Raw genomic sequence first — 19,764 nt, forward strand, 5'->3', positions numbered from 1 at the left:
GGGGCTCTCATAGCGTGTGAAACGGTGCATTGGCTTAAAAGAAGAAAAGAGGAGGCATCCATAATCAAGCTGGACTTTCAAAAGGCATATAACAGAGTGAAGTGGAGCTTTGTGGATATTGTGCTGGAGAAGATGGTGTTTGGGCGCAGGTGGAGGGCTTGGGTTATGGAGTGTGTGACCACAGCTTCGATGTCAGTTTTGATTAATGGATCGTCGTCTAAACTGTTTAAAATGGAAAGGGGCTTGAGACAAGGTGACCCGCTTTCTCCTTTCTTGTTTGTGCTGGTTGTCGATGTACTGCATAGAATGATTGGTGAGGCGGTCAGGAACGGGCGTATTTCTCCTTTGCTGGTTGGTCGAGACAGTGTGGAGCTTTCATACATTCAGTTTGCTGATGATACCATTCTGTTCTGTCCTCCAGAAGATGAGACTATGCAGAATTATAAACGGCTACTGCGATGGTTTGAGTTGATGTCAGGGCTCAGTATCAACTTCGATAAGTGCAACTTGATTCCAATCAACTGTGAAGAGCAGTGGGTGCGCAGTATGTGTACTTTGTGGGGTTGCAAGGAATGTACGCTCCCCGTTAAATACCTCGAAGTCCCCTTAGGAGCTAATCTGAGGTTGGTTAAGACTTGGAAGCCGATAATCGATAAAGTGGAAGAGAAACTGAGCCTGTGAAAAGCTAAGGTGCTAAATAAAGTCGGCAAGCTGGTGCTTATTAAATCAGTCTTAAATAGCTTGCCAGTGTATTACCTGAACTTATACAAGATGCCGAAGGCAGTTGCTAAGAAGCTAATTTCTCTACAGAGGAGATTTTAGTGGAGTAAGGAGGATGGGAGGCAAGGAATGGCGTTGGTGAAGTGGGAGCTGGTACAGGCCCCGAAGAAATTCGGTGGGCTGAGAGTAGGGGATGCTATGATTCGGAACTCAGCACTGTTGTTTAAGTGGTGGTGGCGTTTTGCTAAGGAAGAGTGCCCATTGTGGAAGAAGGTGATCTGCTCCTGTAATAACTTGAGGCCGAATGAGTTACTGTCTGCTCAAGTGCTGCCTACTAGAGGAGGCCCATGGAGGGATATTTGCGATATAGATTTTCAGGAGTAACATCTGCGGGATAAGATGATTACAGGTCTGGCAATGGAGATTGGGGACGGGCGAAAGACCCGGTTTTGGGAGGATGTTTGATTGCAGTGTGGTTCCTTGAAAGATCGTTTCCCTAGGCTCTTCTCTGTTTCAAACCAATGTGGAGCGGTGATTGGGGAGTGTGGGTTTTGGGATGGGCTAGAGTGGGTTTAGAACTTCCAATGGAGGAGGGAGCTCTTTCAATGGGAGTTAGACCTTCTGAGTCAGTTACATGAGGCTTTGAGACCTGTGAGGCTAGCGAATAATAGGGAGGACAGAGTCGTGTGAAAATATGATAAACTTGGTATTTTTTCGACTAACTTTTTTGTGTAGGTGCTACAAGAAGGAATGCTATCGGAGGAGGTCACCAGTTACAGCTTCACAAAGACCATCTGGAAAGGTTTGGTTCCACCAAGGGTGGAGCTGTTTGCTTGGTTCGTCCTAGTAGGCAGGGTGAACACCAAAGAACGGCTAAGCCGGCTCGGGATTATTAGCCAAGATGATAAGAGCTGTGTTTTATGTAATAAGGATATTGAGCAGGTCCATCACTTGTTTCTAGGCTGTGATTTTGCTTGGCAGGTGTGGAGTGCATGGTTATCTATGACTGGCCGACTATGGGTTGTCCCGGGGTTATTGAATGACCATTTTCTGAGTTGGACAGATGAGCCGCGTAGGAAAGCAGATCGAAAGTAGCGGTTAAGATGTTTCTGTGCGATCATTTGGCATATTTGGTTGGAGCGAAACAGGAGGATATTTCAGAATCAAAGAAAAGGCGTGGAAGATATCATCACTTTGACCATCCTTAGCTGCGAAGAGTTGAGAGGTGTGCATCCCTAGGATTGTTGATAGCTATACCGGAGATGACGTGGGGATGTTGTTTCTCTGTTCAAGGAGTTTGTGGGAGTTGCCTGTCTTTTTGTTTGGTTCATACTGCTTGCTCCACTCTTGTGTTGAGCTATTTTACTTTCAAAAAAAAATGTACAGCACAAAAATGTTGGTGCATAATAAAAAAATTTAGTGTACAGCACATAAATTTTTAAAAGACCACATACTCAAAACATTAACTCACATAATTAACAAAATACATTCGTAGTAAAAATTTATGTACTATTTCCAAAAATTTTTACATTATATCGATAAGTTTGGATTATTTGCAAAATTTTTTGTGCTATATCAATAAATTTTTATATTCTGTAACAAAAATTTATGTACTATAAAAATATGAAAAAGGAAAAAACAATAACATATGCCTATGTTTTCTTTTTTGGTTGGACTTGTGTCAATTTAGTTGGATTCGATTACAAAAACGCTTACATGTAGCATTACCGTTTTAGATAATACTCTAACCTCTTATATAGTGGAAAGAAACACTTGGATTATTAATTTTAAGATATCTCATATTAAGTTTTGATTATTAATAAATAGGTTAATAGTCAACTTAACCTCTAAAAAATAGGTCATTTTTCAAATTCATTCTTGAAAATTTTATCAATTAAATTAATTTTTTAAATATTATAAATTAATTATTTTTGTTCTTCCATCACTCAATTAATAATTTTCATAAAAGATTAATAATATAAAAGTTAACTGACAGCATATATGATACCTAACATATCCAATTGGATACTGAATAAATATATTTATAAAAATCTATCAATTTAGTCTATTTTTTAATTATATAAACTTTAATTTTAATATAATTTAATGACACTAAATTAATAAATTTTTATAAATATATTTATTCAGTATTTAATTAAATATATTAAGTATTATGTATGATATGAGTTAACATTTTATATTATCAGTCAAAAATTACTAATTGAGTCTATTTTTATTCCAAATTCAAGAATACGACCGATACAATTGATTGGTCTGTGTGCCTCTCTTATTACTTTTCTGTATTCCCCTTCTCCTCGGATACAATTCAATCCTTCTACGGCCAAATCTCAATATTTCATATAGTGATAACTGTTTTCTCTTTTTTTTCTTTTTTATAGGGGTTCATTTTATCTCACTTGACTCAGCGGTTAGAAACTGAAGAGATAAAAATAATTAATTTATCATTTTTGAAATATTAATTTAATTGATAAATTTTTTAAAGATAAATTTAAAGAATAAATTATCTTTTAAAAATTAATTTATCTATTATTCCATTAACAAATTTATTATATATCTCTGATTTTATAATCAAAATATGTCACATGTTATTTTTTTATTGCAATTGAAATTAAATTTTTTTCTCTCAAATTAAGGAATCTTCTTCTCCTTCTTACTAATTTTACAAGCAAAATGTACCATATGTCACCCTCTCGGATTTGGATCCTCTAAAGTTTGAATTTTACTTTAGAAAGTAAAGTGTGATCTTCCACCCTTGAATGATTTCTTTTTTATATTTATTCTTGGTCCCACCTATGAAATAAATGGTGAAAGATCACACTTTACTTTTTCAAGTGAAATTCAAATTTTAGAGGATCCAAATCCCACTCTCTCATTGTAATTGAAATTAAATATTTCCCTCCAAAACTAAAGAATTCTTCCCTCCTCTTTACTAATTTTACAACCAAAATTACCACATGACACTCTCTAGTTGCAATTGAAATCAAATCTTTTTCTCTAAAATTAAAGAGTTCTCCCCTCCTCCCTCTTCCTTTCTCTATTTCTCTCATTCCTTCAACCACTCTATCTATTTTATATATCATTATCAATATCAATGACTAATTACTAATTTGACAATCAAAATATGCAACATGATATTTTTTAATTGCATTGAAATTAAAATTGAAATATTAAAATTGAAATTGAAATATAACTATATTATATATGTATCATATATTACTACTATCTAATTTAATAATCAAATGTGGCACATAACACTCTCTTATTAAAATTGAGAGAAAATATTTTTTTTCAAAATTATTAAACTCCCTTCCTAAATTCTCTCATCTATCTCTCTCTATTTTTCTATTTCTCTCTACTATTTTTACTCTATATATAATTTATATTTTATATTAGTAATTTAACAAATCAAAATATGTCATATGATATTTTTTTACAATTAAAATAAAATTTATTCTTCCAAAATTAACGAACTCTCACTCTCACTCTCATTCTTCATCTTTATCTTTCTCTCTCTTTTCTCTCATTCTCTATTTTTTCTATCTTTCTCTTTTACAGAAAACAAAATTAATAAAATAATATAATTTAAATAAAAAATATTATTATTATATACATAGTTTTTTAGTTTTTTATTTAGTTTTAAATTTTCACTGCTTATCTTTTTAATCTATATTTTTATTTCTCTTCTTTCAAATATTTATTATATATAATTTGAAGAAAATACTAATGTTATAATTAAAAGTTAGAATCAAGATTTAATTATTTTAAAAAAATTAATTTTGAGTTAATTTTATAACTATCAGTATAATTTTTTTATACTAATATATTATATTTTTATATATAGAGAGAAAAAATATTATTTTTAAATAGCAAGTATAAAAATTAATTATTTTTATTTGTGCAACAGACTTAACAGTTAACATCTAATCAAATGTAAAAGTATACTCGTTAAATTGTTTTAAATTTTAGATAACGAATATTAAAATTAATTATTAATAAAAAATTAGACTTTTTCATATAAAAATAATAACTAAAAATTTTATTATTAATTTTTTATCTACAGATGCCTTGGCTTTTTTAGTTAGAGAATTTTGTCAACTTATGACATTTTTTTATAAAAATAGTTTAATTTTATAAATAGCTTATATCATGCATAATCTATACTATCAGAATAAAATAGACCGTAATTTTAAAAAATTTATATTCCCGTAATATTATTATGGATAAAAATACTAATCTAATATAATATAACCATTTCAATTAATGTGTCAACTAATATTTCCTCAAATATATAAATAAACTAAATTTTTTAATAAATATTAAAAGAAAATTAAGTGTGATCTGAACTGACTAAGTCAAAAATTAAATGAAAACTGCTTCAAAGATAGGCTGAACAACCTAAATATTTGAGAAGCTGCAATTCTATCTGTAATTCCATTAGTAGTTGCAAATTGCAATCGTATTCAAGGATATTTTACATAGCCTTTACATAGATTAATCTGGACTACAGAAAAAATATAGAAAGCCCTATCACGACAACAATAAATTAATTTTCAATCTTCACACACAAAAAAAAGAAAAACTTATTGCGATGATCACAACTGCAACCGTATTCTCAGTGAACTTGAAACAAAATTTTGGGATAGATAGGAGATAATTGTCAAGATACTTTTGATATGAACTTCATTTAAAATAAGTTTGTCTAATCTCATCTTTCTGATTTGGGTGATATTGTCAAATTTAAAGTCGTTTTTCAGAGTCTTGTTCCAAAAAATTAAGGTCAAATTTATCAAATGCAACTCTTTCAACTTTTGAATGTTGTATCTCATTTTCTTTGTGATTCATTAAAGTATAAGAACTATCTACATGTGTTAATATTGTAAAAGCTATATGTTTTCCTTCTTGAATATTAACCTTCTTCTTAAAAAATACATCAATTCTTTGATTTTTTATGATTATTTTATATAAAAATTTGAATATATATCCTGTAAAATATGTAAAAAAAAAAAGTTAGAAGGACAAATATTAAAATTTATAATATTTATTGAATTTTTTTATCAATTTATAGAAATAAAATAATATCAATACTTATTGAATATTCTAATATATTTTATCATATAAAAAATTAAATTAAATTAACAGTAAAATATAAAATAATATTAAATTACATAAATAAAAAATACATAATTTTTTATATTTGAACTCAAAAGTAGAATGAATGTTGCTTATTGAATAGAGAGTTGTAAAATGCGAATACACTCAATTCAATTCAAATCCAACATATTTCGAATGTTTAAAACTAAAAACTATTATGTAATAAAAACAAGAGATGAAGATTGAACTATTTTTTATTGTTTTTAAAAATATTACTAATTCTTTTAACAAAAATTTGGGCCATGCCCTTGTCTGAACTAAACAAAACCCCTGCCTATTCCTAAGCACAACTTCAATTTAAAATCACATCCTTTTTTTATTTCCCTTCCTATAGTATGTTTGGCTGAAAACAAATGATACCTAAAAATAAATTCTGTAAATGATTTTACACATAAAGTTACAAATCTAATTTATATAAAGTTTAGCTTCACTTATATATAATTTTAATTTAAAAATGTTTAATGATACATTTAGTATAATATAATTATAATATCTGAAAATTCAAATTAAAATAAAAATAAAAAAACCGTGCAAATGGTGAAAAATATTTAGGCAGAACCAATTTACTTAAACAAAGAATATGCAACAAAATATTCCCATATCTATAGTCCACCAAAAGAAAAAAAATCACAAACGGAGAAAATAATTAGTTAAGGGATCAACGTAAGATTATAAATAGGTGAGACGTCATAGCAAGCAGTTGAGGAACACTACAAAATAGTTCTCAAAACAAGCATTCAAATAAATGATTTTTTTTTTAAAGAAAAAGAAAAAATATTTTTGACAAGTGACAATTATTCTTTTCTTTCAAAATAAGGAAAACAAATTAGATGATTAATGTCAGCAAAGAAAGCAACTTCAACAGAATCCTAAGGTTCTTTTCGAATTAGATTGTGCCAATTAAGCACATTGGGTTTCAAAATTAGTGTGTGGATGGTAAGTCCCTTTACATCCAATAATCAAATAATTATGTTAATGCATGAAACTTTAGAGAACCAATACAAACATATAGGCACTTAAGATAAACCAATCAACCGTTGATAAAGGGTCCCATACCTTCTCTCTTTAATCCAATCAAATTGAGAATACTTAAGGAAAAGCAAAATCCAAAGGATAATCTCTTCTTTGGTCCTCACTATTTTTATATTATGAATATTTCATTATATGACATATGCTTATCAAAATATAATGACTACCTAACGGTTTGGTTTGACATTTGGGCAAGTTTCTTGAATATATTTATGCAAAAATAATATGGAAACACAAAGAGGCATTGTCTTCTTGTTTGTTGTTTTTTCCATGGTAGGATTCATCTTGTTTTATAGTGTTTATAATGAATTTTTTCCCCCAAAGGACATGATTCATACATATATATAACGGATGGTGCAAAAAAGAGAAAAAGGTGTAAATAATGGAGAAATGGAAGGGATGGAGGTACTTCAAGAGTTTTCCTATTTACAAAATTAAGAGTATTCTCCGTAAACTCTCTTCAAAATTCAGGTGTAAACAAAAGAGTAAGTAACATGCTGCTTCAGAAATTACAATTTTAATTATTAGTTAACTTTAGTCTTTAGATTAGATTAATAATATATAGATTTATTATCATCTTGATATGGTATTCCGTTAATTATACGGTATATATCATCAATGATTCTAAATTACAAGTGACAAAAAAGAATAAATTGTGTTTAGTGTATCCTTGATCCCTTAGTAATGTGTTTACTTATTATGATGATGATGATGATGATGGTTTTGAAAAACAGGACAGAGAAATGGACTTGTTAGTCTTTATAAGGACATGGAATCTTGTGGGGAATATTCAGATATACAAGTCATGTGGAAAATGATTCAATCTTCTTCTTCTTATTCTTCTCATCAATATGCATCATGCAGCAACAAGAAAAGAAGAACAAAAAAGTCTTCATATTGGGTTCTCTGCTTCAGGCCAACTTAATTGAATTTCTTGATGGAACAGAGTCCAGGTTCATTAAAAATGGTAGAGAGAAGAAGAGGAGTCAAAATTGGATTCATCATGTCAGTATTATAAGTTCTAAATTAATCCCAATTTATTCCTTTCAGCCTCTGCTTCTTTTATCACATCATTACTTTTGTTACACTCTGTAAGTGAATGATCAGACTCCAAATATATATGAATCTCATTATGTAGAAGCCATATCAAAGTTTAGTTTTTATATTGAGTTTAGATATTTCTTTGATTTCCATGCTTTACAAAATAATCTTGCTGGTGTAGGAAATAAATAAATAAAATACAAGCTATACTCATTCGATTGATGGTGTACAGACACTAACATAAACATAAAACATGACACTTGACATGTAAATTTAAAATTCTTATAAGACACGAAAACACGATATATATTTAAAATATAAGATATTTTTTAGATCAATTGTAATAATATTTTATTGATACTAAAATATAAATTAATTTTTTAATTATTTTTTATATTTTTTTAATTATATAAAATATTTAAAATATATTTTATTTTAATAATTAATAACATATATTATTTTTAAATTTGTTTTAACAATATATACTAAGAATAATATTAGAGATATTTACCTCTGATGATATTTAGGTGTATTTAAATATATTTTTTATTTTTTTATTAAGACAAAATTAAATACAAAAAACATACATATTAGACAACTATTAATGAATATCGTGTTTAAAATATATCCGACATACCAACACAATAAATCGAAGAATTATATGTACTTCATAGGATCTTGTTAAAGTGGTGATGAACTTGCAGTCTTGCATTGAGCTTGATTTTGTTGTGATAAGAATGAGCAACGTGGATGCCCATTCCCACGCAAGACTCATATTTTCAAAGAGAGAATGAATATTAAATATGTGTTGAAAATCAAGACCCCATGCATGTATAAATAGGGGGGTATGGTACGAGGCTTTACACACAACAAGAAATACAAATACTCTCTCTTTTCTTTCTTACACAGAAGCAAGTAATAAGAAATCTATTCCCTCTTTATGCTACAATCAAATACTATTCTCCTTATATTTCTACTACAATTCTTTCTCCTATTTTATTTTATAAGTATTTTAAATTCTATTTTCTATTACTCTTTACATATAATATTAATAGCAATATTAACCATCTTTATTATATTGAGATAGTATCAAATGCAAATCTCTCTCTCTTTATTTTTAATACTTTTTCTTATCTTTGTATATATATACACAATACAACATATAATATTATTATATATATATAATAATTATTGAGCTAATTATATTAATAATAAAGTCTTCTATTTATACATCTCTATTTTATATCTTTTATTTATTTTACAACACGTTATCAGCACGAGACTCTGATCAAATCTTTAGGAAGACTCAGGTAATATTTTCATTATGTCGAAACTCTCTCATCTTGAATTCAATGCTCTTGATATATCTGGAAACAATTATTTATCATGGATATTGGATGCTGAAATCCATCTTGATTCAATGGATCTTGGAGATACCATTAAGGTTGACAATAATGCATCCCAGAAGGATAAAGCTAAAGCCATGATTTTTCTCCGTCGTCATCTTGACGAAGGATTGAAAAATGAATATCTCACATTAAAAGATCCTGCAGATCTTTGGAAAGACCTTGAAGAAAGGTACAATCATCAGAAAACGGTGATACTCCCTCAAGCCCGGTATGAATGGACGCATTTGCGTTTACAAGATTTTAAATCTATAAATGAATATAATTCTGCAATGTTTCGAATCACCTCACGAATGAAATTGTGTGGGAAAAAAATAACTGATCATGATATGTTGGAGAAAACTTTCTCAACCTTCCATGCCTCGAATGTGCTCCTGCAGCAGCAGTATCGAGAAAAAGGGTTTAAAAAATATTCTGAGTTAATTTCTTGCCTTCTTGTTGCTGAACGCAACAATGAGTTGTTATTAAAAAATCATGAAGCGCGCCCAGCTGGCGCCGCCCCATTTCCTGAAGTAAATGCGGCAAATCATTACCCCAGAAGAGGTAAATGGCAAGCTTTTAATAACAAGAAAAATTATGGAAGGAAAAAGAATTATGTTCAAAAGAGAGGATCTCACCAGAAGTGGGACAAAGAAAGGAATATCGGGCAGAATAAATCAACGGAGGAGAAGTGTTTCCGCTGTGGTGGAAAGGGCCATTGGTCACGTACCTGTCGTACCCCAAGGCACCTAGTCGATCTTTACCAGGCATCTTTGAAAAAGAACGACAAAGGAAAGGAAACAAATTTTGTTTCAAATGATGCTGAGAACTCCACCACTCATTATGATGTATCTGATTTCTTTGAGGACCCTGAAGGAAATATTGGTCATTTGATCAATGATGGAATAGTTTAATATGTGGGATTGTGAAGTATATATGTAAATAAATAATGTAAAGAACTTATTGTTAAGTTTTATTTTCTATGTATTTAAGTTTCAAATGTGATGTACATAAATAATGAAATATTAATATGAATTTTGAAATTATTAAATGTGTCAAATTTTAAAATAAAATTTTAGTATATGACATTATTTTATGTACAGTGTTTCTTAGAAAAATAATTCTGATCAAGTATTCAATTTAACTGTGCATATTACTCATTTTATTATTTGTTTTTGAAGAATGGCAAGGATATGTAATGAAGATGTATGCCTTGCGGATAGTGCAAGTTCGCACACTATTCTCAAAAGTGATATATATTTTACCCATCTTGTGCCAAAAGAGGAATATGTTAATACTATTATTGGATCAGGCAATGTGATAGAAGGCTCCGGAAGAGCTGTAATTTTGTTTCCTGGAGGAACAAAATTTATAATAAATAATGCACTATTATCTACCAAGTCTCTGAGGAACTTGTTGAGTTTCAAAGATATTCGCCGAAATGGATATCATGTTGAGACGATGAATGAGGGAAATCATGAGTATTTATGTATCACAACTCATGATTCAAATAAGAAAGTTATATTAGAAAAATTACCCTCTCTTTCATCTGGGTTGTATTATACCAACATTAGTGCAATTGAATCACATGCCACTGTAAACCAGAAGTTTACTAGCCCAAATGAATTCATAACTTGGCACGACCGTTTGGGTCATCCGGGAACAACCATGATGAGGAGAATTATTGAAAACTCTCATGGACATTCACTAAAGAACCAGAAGATTCTTAAAACTAGTGAATTTTGTTGTGCTGCATGTTCTCAGGGAAAGCTAATTTTAAAGCCATCACCAGTAAAGATTGGATTTGAGTCCCCTGAATTCCTAGAAAGGATTCAAGGTGATATATGTGGACCTATTCATCCACCATGTGGATCTTTTAGATATTTTATGGTCCTCATAGACGCATCTTCGAGATGGTCACATGTGTGCTTATTATCTTCTCGCAACCTGGCGTTTGCGAGATTACTGGCTCAAATTATTCGATTAAAAGCACAATTTCCAGAAAATCCAATTAAAGCAATTCGTCTTGATAATGCTGGTGAATTTACTTCCCAAGCTTTTGATGCTTATTGTATGGCTAATGGAATAAGTGTTGAACATCCAGTAGCTTATGTTCACACACAAAATGGGTTAGCAGAATCACTTATTAAGCGCCTCCAATTAATTGCTAGACCCTTGCTAATGAGAACAAATCTCCCAACCTCGGTTTGGGGGCATGCTATTTTACATGCCGCAGCACTTATTCGTTTGAGGCCAACAAGTTATCATCAATTCTCTCCTATGCAATTAGCTTTTGGCCAGCAGCCAAATGTTTCCCATTTAAGAATATTTGGGTGTGCAATATATGTTCCCATTGCACCACCTAATCGCACCAAAATGGGACCCCAAAGAAAATTGGGGATATATGTTGGATATGATTCTCCCTCTATAGTGAGGTATCTTGAGATACAAACTAGTGATGTGTTTAAAGCCCGGTTTGCGGATTGTCATTTTGATGAATCAAAATTTCCAACATTAGGGGAAGAGAATAAGCTTCCTGAAAAGGAACTTAATTGGAATGCATCATCGTTGATGCATTTAGATCCTCGATCAGGGCAATGTGAACTAGAAGTTCAAAAGATTATACATTTGCAAAGAATAGCAAATGAATTGCCTGATGCATTTTCCGATACAAAGAGGATAACCAAATCTTATATACCAGCGGAAAATGCCTCAATTCGAATTGACGTCCCAGTAGGACAAGTAGCCACTGAAGCAAATTCACGCCAGAAGCGTGGCAGGGCGGAAAATGCCCCAATTCGAATTGATGTCCCAGTAGGACAAATAGCCACGGAAGCAAATACACGCCAGAAGCGTGGCAGGCCTGTCGGTTCCAAAGATAAAAATCCTCAAAAGAGAAAAGAGGTAAATACGATTCCTGTTGAAAAAGACATAGTAAAGACACCGGCAGTTGTCCAAAATTCTGATATAACGCCAGAAGACGTTCAGGTACCTGAAAATTGTGAAAATGACGAGATCTCGATAAATTATGTCTTTACAGGAGAGAAATGGGACCGAAATAAGACAATTGTCAATGAAATATTTGCATATAATGTGGCAGTAGATATCATGCATGAAAGTAAGGATCTTGAGCCAAGATCAGTCGAAGAATATCGACAAAGAAATGATTGGCCAAAATGGGAAGCAGCCATGAAGGCTGAATTAGACTCACTTGCAAAACGTGAAGTCTTTGGACCTGTAGTCCGTACACCTGAAGATGTAAAACCTGTTGGATATAAGTGGGTATTTGTGAGAAAACGAAATGAGAAGAATGAAGTTGTGCGCTATAAAGCCCGACTTGTGGCACAAGGTTTTTCACAAAGGCCCGGTATAGATTATGAAGAAACGTATTCCCCTGTAGTGGATGCGATAACATTGCGTTATTTGGTCAGTTTATCTGCATATCATAAATTGCATATGCATTTAATGGATGTGGTAACAGCCTACTTATACGGATCATTAGATCGGGATATATATATGAAAGTCCCTGAAGGACTAAAGATATCTAAACCATCCAATGAATATTCGCAAGGGTTATACTCAGTCAAATTGCAAAGATCTTTATATGGTCTAAAGCAATCTGGACGAATGTGGTATAATCGTCTTACTGAGTATCTGGCCAAAAACGGATTCAAGAATGATGATATCTGCCCATGTGTTTTCATAAAGAAATCTGCATCTGGATTCGTTATAATTGCTGTGTACGTTGATGATTTAAATATCATTGGGACTCCTGAAGAGATTCCAACAATTATAAAAACTCTAAAAGAAGAGTTTGAGATGAAAGATCTTGGAAAGACTAAATTTTGTCTCGGCCTGCAGATCGAACATATAAAAGACGGGATCTTTATTCATCAAACAACATACACAGAAAAGATCTTGAAAAGATTTTATATGGATAAGTCACATCCATTAAGTACACCAATGATCGTAAGATCTTTGGATGTGAAAAAGGATCAATTCCGTCCTAAAGAAGAAAATGAAGATATCCTTGGTCCTGAAGTACCATATCTTAGTGCCATTGGAGCGCTAATGTATCTTGCTAATAATACGCGACCTGACATATCATTCGCGGTGAATTTACTAGCAAGGTATAGTTCCTCTCCAACCAGAAGACATTGGAGTGGAATTAAACAAATTTTTCGATATCTTCATGGAACGGTTGATATGGGATTGTTTTATCCCTATGGATCCAAGTCACAATTAGTTGGCTATGCAGATGCCGGATACTTGTCTGATCCACATAAAGGGAGATCTCAAACAGGATACCTGTTCACATATGGTGGTACAGCTATATCTTGGAGGTCCACGAAACAGACGATTGCTGCAACATCCTCTAATCATGCTGAAATACTGGCGATTCATGAAGCTAGTCGCTAGTGTTTTTGGCTGAGGAGTCTGATTCAATATATTCTGTCATCATGTGGACTGATTGATCATAAGATAGCTCCAACCGTCCTGTTTGAAGATAATACAGCATGCATTGCTCAACTTAAGGGTGGATACATCAAAGGTGATAGAACAAAGCATATTTCTCCCAAATTCTTCTTCACTCATGATCTTCAAAATCAAGGGACGATTGATGTCCAACAGATCCGCTCAAGCGACAATCTGGCAGATTTATTTACAAAGTCACTCCCAAAATCCTCCTTTGAAAGATTGGCACATGAGATTGGGATGCGCCGATTTCGAGACATTAAATGATGTCGGCAAGAGGGGGAGACTGTACTCTTTTTTCCTTGGTCAGGTTTTTTTTCCCATTGGGTTTTTCTTGACAAGGTTTTTAATGAGGCAGTCCCCATCACAAAGGATATTGTACTCTTTTCCCTTCACTAAGGTTTTTTCCCACAGGGTTTTCCTTTGGTAAGGTTTTAATGAGACAATAATCCTAAATGGGCATCCAAGGGGGAGTGTTGTGATAAGAATGAGCAACGTGGATGCACATTCCCATGCAAGACTCATATTTTCAAAGAGAGAATGAATATTAAATATGTGTTGAAAATCAAGACCCCATGCATGTATAAATAGGGAGGTATGGTACGAGGCTTTACACACAACAAGAAATACAAATACTCTCTCTTTTCTTTCTTACACAGAAGCAAGTAATAAGAAATCTATTCCCTCTTTATGCTACAATCAAATACTATTCTCCTTATATTTCTACTACAATTCTTTCTCCTATTTTATTTTATAAGTATTTTAAATTATATTTTCTATTACTCTTTACATATAATATTAATAGCAATATTAACCATCTTTATTATATTGAGATAGTATCAAATGCAAATCTCTCTCTCTTTATTTTTAATACTTTTTCTTATCTTTGTATATATATACACAATACAACATATAATATTATTATATATATATAATAATTATTGAGCTAATTATATTAATAATAAAGTCTTCTATTTATACATCTCTATTTTATATCTTTTATTTATTTTACAACAGATTTATTATTATTTATTACTAACAAACTTTATTATGCCCAGGTAGACACCAACATCTTCATGGCACAAGTCACAATACACGCTTCATACAAAGACTTACATTTGAGATTAAAAAAAAAAAAGGGTAAAAACAAAACACATTACATTTTACAATAATAATAATTAGTAGACAACACACACAAGTTCATTATTTTATTAGTCATGAAGAAGCCTTTGATCAAAGTGCCAAACACCTGAAAAAAATATTAAAATTAATTTTATTAGATAAAGGGAAGAGCCAAATTAAATAACGGATAGTGGGACCAATAATATATGCAATAAGCTACAAAGTATGTATAATTTACAAACATACCGTGACCCTTTCCAACCCTTCTCAATTGTGACACATACTCTGCTTTCTTCTTAATATCTTCCACCTGTTACAATAAAAACATCAATATGAGATGACATGTCTTGCCATGCACACTAGTAATATTGCATGTTCATCTTTACAACAAACAACTTAACAATAACAACCACAATAATAGAGACAAACATTTGGGAATCCTATGAACATTATTGTTTCCTAAATTTCTTGCCTTTCCATTGTTTAGATGAGTATTTCACCTGTTCACTCAAAAACTCGTTTTGGATGAAGTTTGCCATCTCAGGATCATTGTTGCGGTCTGCCACCTATTAATTAATTAATTTATATGTTGACACATCATCATTTTTTTCAATAATAATAATAATAATGCAACCAGTTAAATGTAAGAATTAAAGAGGAAGGATGGAATTATTACACTGTACACATTCAGAAGTTTCTCGTTTACTAACTTCTCTAGAGACAAAGCTAATTCCATAGCTGAATCAAGCACCACATTATAAAATATGGTCAATGGTCAGCGTAGATCAGTGGCTTGAATAAAATAATACCACAAATCAAAATGCATAATATAAATATTTAATTATTATCTTAATTTTTATTATTGTTATTAAATTTATAATTAAATTTTTATAATTTTTTCATTTCAATTAAAATTCTGCATTTTTTTTTAATTTTGTAATTAAATTTTGTAATTAATTTTTTTATTACATATTTTTTTAAAAAATATTTCGTTAATTTTAATATTTTAATATAAAAAAAATTAATTATAAAATTAAAAATTATATAAAAATTTAACTAAAATAATATAAAAAATTAATTATAAATTTAATAAAATTATAAAGATGAAAATAATAATTAAAACTAATATAAATCTACAATCTAGAAAGTAGAGAACTTCAACCAAATAAATAAAATAAGGAATTCGAAAATAGCGGATAATTTTGAGTAATGAAAGCATGCATCAAACTTACCATGTAATGCATCCCCCTTTTCCTCATCATCAAATTCTGAGGGAACATCCTTGATGGAGTGAAGTACGACTCTTCCTCCACGAACGTTCTAAGAAATTTATTAAAAATCATATAAGTCAATGCATCTTAAGTGCAAGAGAACCTTATTAGAAATGTCTTATTGTTTTCCGATGAGAAGTATTTATTCTTTGATTTCTTATTTGTATGCGTTATTTTTTATGTAATATCTATCGAGTATGTTTTTGTCTTTTTATATAATATTAAAAATAATAAATAATAGAATATTTATGTTATTAAATAAATAATATATAATTTAATTTTAATATATTTTAAATATATATCTAATTACGTAATGTCATATCAGTAAAAATAATTATTTTTTTATTATATAGTAGTTATACGACTATATAAAATATTTTATCCTACTATAGAATCAAAATTAAATTCTATATATTGGATAAAAAAAACATAAATTTATATACAAATAATTAAAATAAGAGATACTACAAATTAAATCAAATAAAATATTAATAAAATCTCACAAAGTCTAAGGGTCTAACCAACCTGGTATTTCATAAGCTTTTCAGCATGTCCTCTTTCTTCTTCACTAGATTCCCTGAAGTACCTGTATGTTTTCAACAATGATTACTAACAACAGCTACATGAGATTTCGAAACAAATGTTTAAGAATAAACTGAAAACGGATTATTAAATCACCAATACTTTTTTCTTTATTATATTTGAAGTAAGATCGATTACTTAATTTTTTAATTTTTAAAATGTGGCTCCTAATGTTTTCAAAACAGTGCAACTTAATAGAGTATAGATATATAGTAAATTTTAGTATGACTAAGCCATAATAGCTACAGCGATTATATAAATCTTGTGATAATATTTTTTTAAGTAATTTTTTTTAATAAAAAAAATTACTTTATAAAATATTATAGTCACTATAATCAACGTAAAATAGTTATAATAAAATAAATCTAATTATATATGCGGTTATGAATCTACGATTAATTTGCATTGCTTACTTGGCAAGTCCCTTGAGAGACACATTGTCTCTGTCGAAGTATGCAAACATGGAATGATACACATACGAAGCAACGTACTCCACACTGTGACACATAATTTTCAAAGAGAAATATATATGCTCTCAGCAAACTAAAAAATAAATGAGATTGCATGCCCAGAAAAAGGGCATATTTTTTTATGTATAAAGTATAAAGCTATTGTTAAAATAAATTGTATTAATAAAAATTGCTATTACATGATGAAAGAATTATACAATCTTAAACAAAACCTATACAGGGAAAAGACAATTGTATGTCTTAATTAGTTGGTGACTTACTTTTAGACATCTAAACTGTAAATATTTATTAAAATGTAGTTTCTATCCAATTTTACTTATCCAATTTTAGATTTAAATTTGTTATGGAGACTAATTATGCAAATAAAATTACCCTAATATTTTTAAAATTTAAGTTCATATTTGAAATAAACACTAATTAATAGGAAACAATTACGGTGTTTTACTATTTTCACAAGACAACAAAAGGCTCAATATATGCTCATATATATAAATATATTTTTTTAAATAAAGAATATCATATTTTTAATTTGTATAAAAAAAATTACTTTTTTATACATCACTACTGTATATATTCTGTCTAACCAACAAAATAGTGGTATAATGATATTTTTATGTTTAAATAAAAAACTTATAAAATATAACTACTTAAATAAAGGTGTTTAAAGTATTTTTTTAATATTTTTTAGTAATTAAAATTTAATATATATATAATTGATTAAACTATATTATTTCTGTTAAAATTAGATCAGACAAATTGATTTGACAAAAAAAATTAATAAATTAAATCTTAAATCAATTTAAATTAATATTTTTATAAAAAATAATTATAATACCTTTATTATAAAAATAACTAAAATATTTTTATTACATATATATTTTGAGAATTTTAAATTATAATTCTTCTCTTTTTTCTATGTGATTATGAAGTTAAGATTTAAAATTTTCAATATATATATATATATATAGTATTTTAGTCATTTTTTATAATACGAATATTATAATTATTTTTATAAAAAAATATTAATATAGATCAATTTAAAATTTTATTCATCAATTTTTTGACTAAATCAATATATTCGATCTAATTATAACAGAAATAATACGATTTAATTGATTATATATATTAAATTTTAATTATTAAAAACTATCTTTAAAATAAACGTTTTAAAGATCTTTATTTACGTGATTTTTTTTTATTATTATTTAATTATTAATTTAATTTTTTAATTTAATAATAAAAATATATTTTATTCTATATTTTTAAATATTAATAATTAATTAATAATAAAAATAATAAATTCTAATAATGATCTAATATTTTTTAATTATAATAAAAAAACAAAAATTAAATGAAAAAAGAGAAGAAAACGCTGACTTGATCTGCTCATTAATAACAGATTCACACTCATGAGCATATTTGTGACGAGCAAGTGAAACTTGAGATGCTGTTGGAACAGCAACTGATTTCTTCTTCACTTCCTCAAACGGTTGGAATATCACTCCAGTCAGAGCCTTACTTGACGCCATCACCCTCACATCTCTGCTTCCCCATTTCAAACAAGAGAAATCAAAAGTCAAGGAAGAAGAAGAATGAGCCGGTTCTAAGAGAGAAGAAAACACTGAAAATGGTGAAAATTTTGGAGAAGTAAGAGCCATATAGTGTGGGGGTTGAGAAACAGAGGAAATGGAGTTGCATGAAGCTCAGGGAAGGTAGTTACTAAGTAGTGGTGGCGAGGGGCATTTTGGGGATTTCACATGGTGTGAAGAGACGGGCGTGTGGCTACCTCGTGCTGTGTCCACTGCGAATCTGCGATAGTGCGAAGGCGAAATCGAGAAAATACTCGGTCCACGTGGCATTTCAATACTCTTCCAAAAAATTGGTTACTCGTGACTCACTCTTACATTACACCAACAATCTTATCCCTATGCATGCCTGCTGCCCGTGCTACCAATTTCCTATTTCTTTCTCTCTCTTCTTTTTAATAGTCTATTATTTATTAAAAAATTATATGGTACAAATCTAAATCTGTACAGATTTAAAAATATAATGATGTGATAAAATTTAAACCACACATCTTAAAGCTATACTTTTCACTTAAAACAGTAACTCTTCACAAAGAAAAGTGTCACCTAATGAAAAAAAGTAAATTAGAAGATTTAAGAGAAGAAATAATTAAGTTATCAAAATTAATAGATCAAAAATTAATGATTTTAACTAATGTTAATTGTAATGACACCGAATTCTTAAAATCAATACAAAATAATTTTTCTCAAAATCTTTATTTTACTATAAGTTTTATTGAAGGACTTCAAAAACCTGAAAAAACTTATTTTTCACATGGAATTTCTAAAAAATGTTACCATGGAAATGATTTTCCACATCTTTATCATACCTTCAACCCACAATTAAATTCTATAGTAGATATGCTTGAAGAAATATTAGTATCTATAAAATTTCAAAGGGATAAGGAAAAAGAGAATCCCAAAGAAGAAA

General features: G+C 29.7%; 1 protein-coding gene and 1 long non-coding RNA gene across 2 annotated transcripts; one reads left to right on the forward strand and one right to left on the reverse strand.

Annotated features, from left to right (window-relative positions):
* Positions 1–7,108: 7,108 nt before the first annotated feature.
* LOC130976567 (uncharacterized) lies at positions 7,109–8,099 on the forward strand. Its single transcript, XR_009084711.1, has 2 exons — positions 7,109–7,406; positions 7,656–8,099. It is a non-coding gene; the product is annotated as an uncharacterized LOC130976567 (long non-coding RNA).
* A 6,915-nt stretch (positions 8,100–15,014) lies between these two features.
* LOC130976396 (ferritin, chloroplastic-like) lies at positions 15,015–18,941 on the reverse strand. Its single transcript, XM_057901250.1, has 8 exons — positions 18,646–18,941; positions 17,212–17,295; positions 16,742–16,802; positions 16,178–16,265; positions 15,622–15,683; positions 15,446–15,511; positions 15,192–15,255; positions 15,015–15,072 (listed from the first exon to the last, which is right to left on the reverse strand). The coding sequence occupies exons 1-8, from the start codon at positions 18,924–18,926 to the stop codon at positions 15,035–15,037; spliced, it is 744 nt and encodes a 247-aa protein (XP_057757233.1). The 5' UTR covers positions 18,927–18,941; the 3' UTR covers positions 15,015–15,034.
* Positions 18,942–19,764: the final 823 nt, after the last annotated feature.

Source organism: Arachis stenosperma, chromosome 4 (assembly GCF_014773155.1).
Source record: "Arachis stenosperma cultivar V10309 chromosome 4, arast.V10309.gnm1.PFL2, whole genome shotgun sequence".
Taxonomy (NCBI): domain Eukaryota; kingdom Viridiplantae; phylum Streptophyta; class Magnoliopsida; order Fabales; family Fabaceae; genus Arachis; species Arachis stenosperma.

Coding starts and splice junctions, on each gene's coding strand:
- LOC130976396 (XM_057901250.1), bottom strand. CDS start 18,926: ATGGCTCTTACTTCTCCAAAATTTTCACCATTTTCAGTGTTTTCTTCT. Junction 16,266..16,741: donor AAAAGCTTATGAAATACCAG/GTTGGTTAGACC, acceptor TAAATTTCTTAG/AACGTTCGTGGAGGAAGAGT. Junction 15,073..15,191: donor AAGGGTTGGAAAGGGTCACG/GTATGTTTGTAA, acceptor TATTTTTTTCAG/GTGTTTGGCACTTTGATCAA.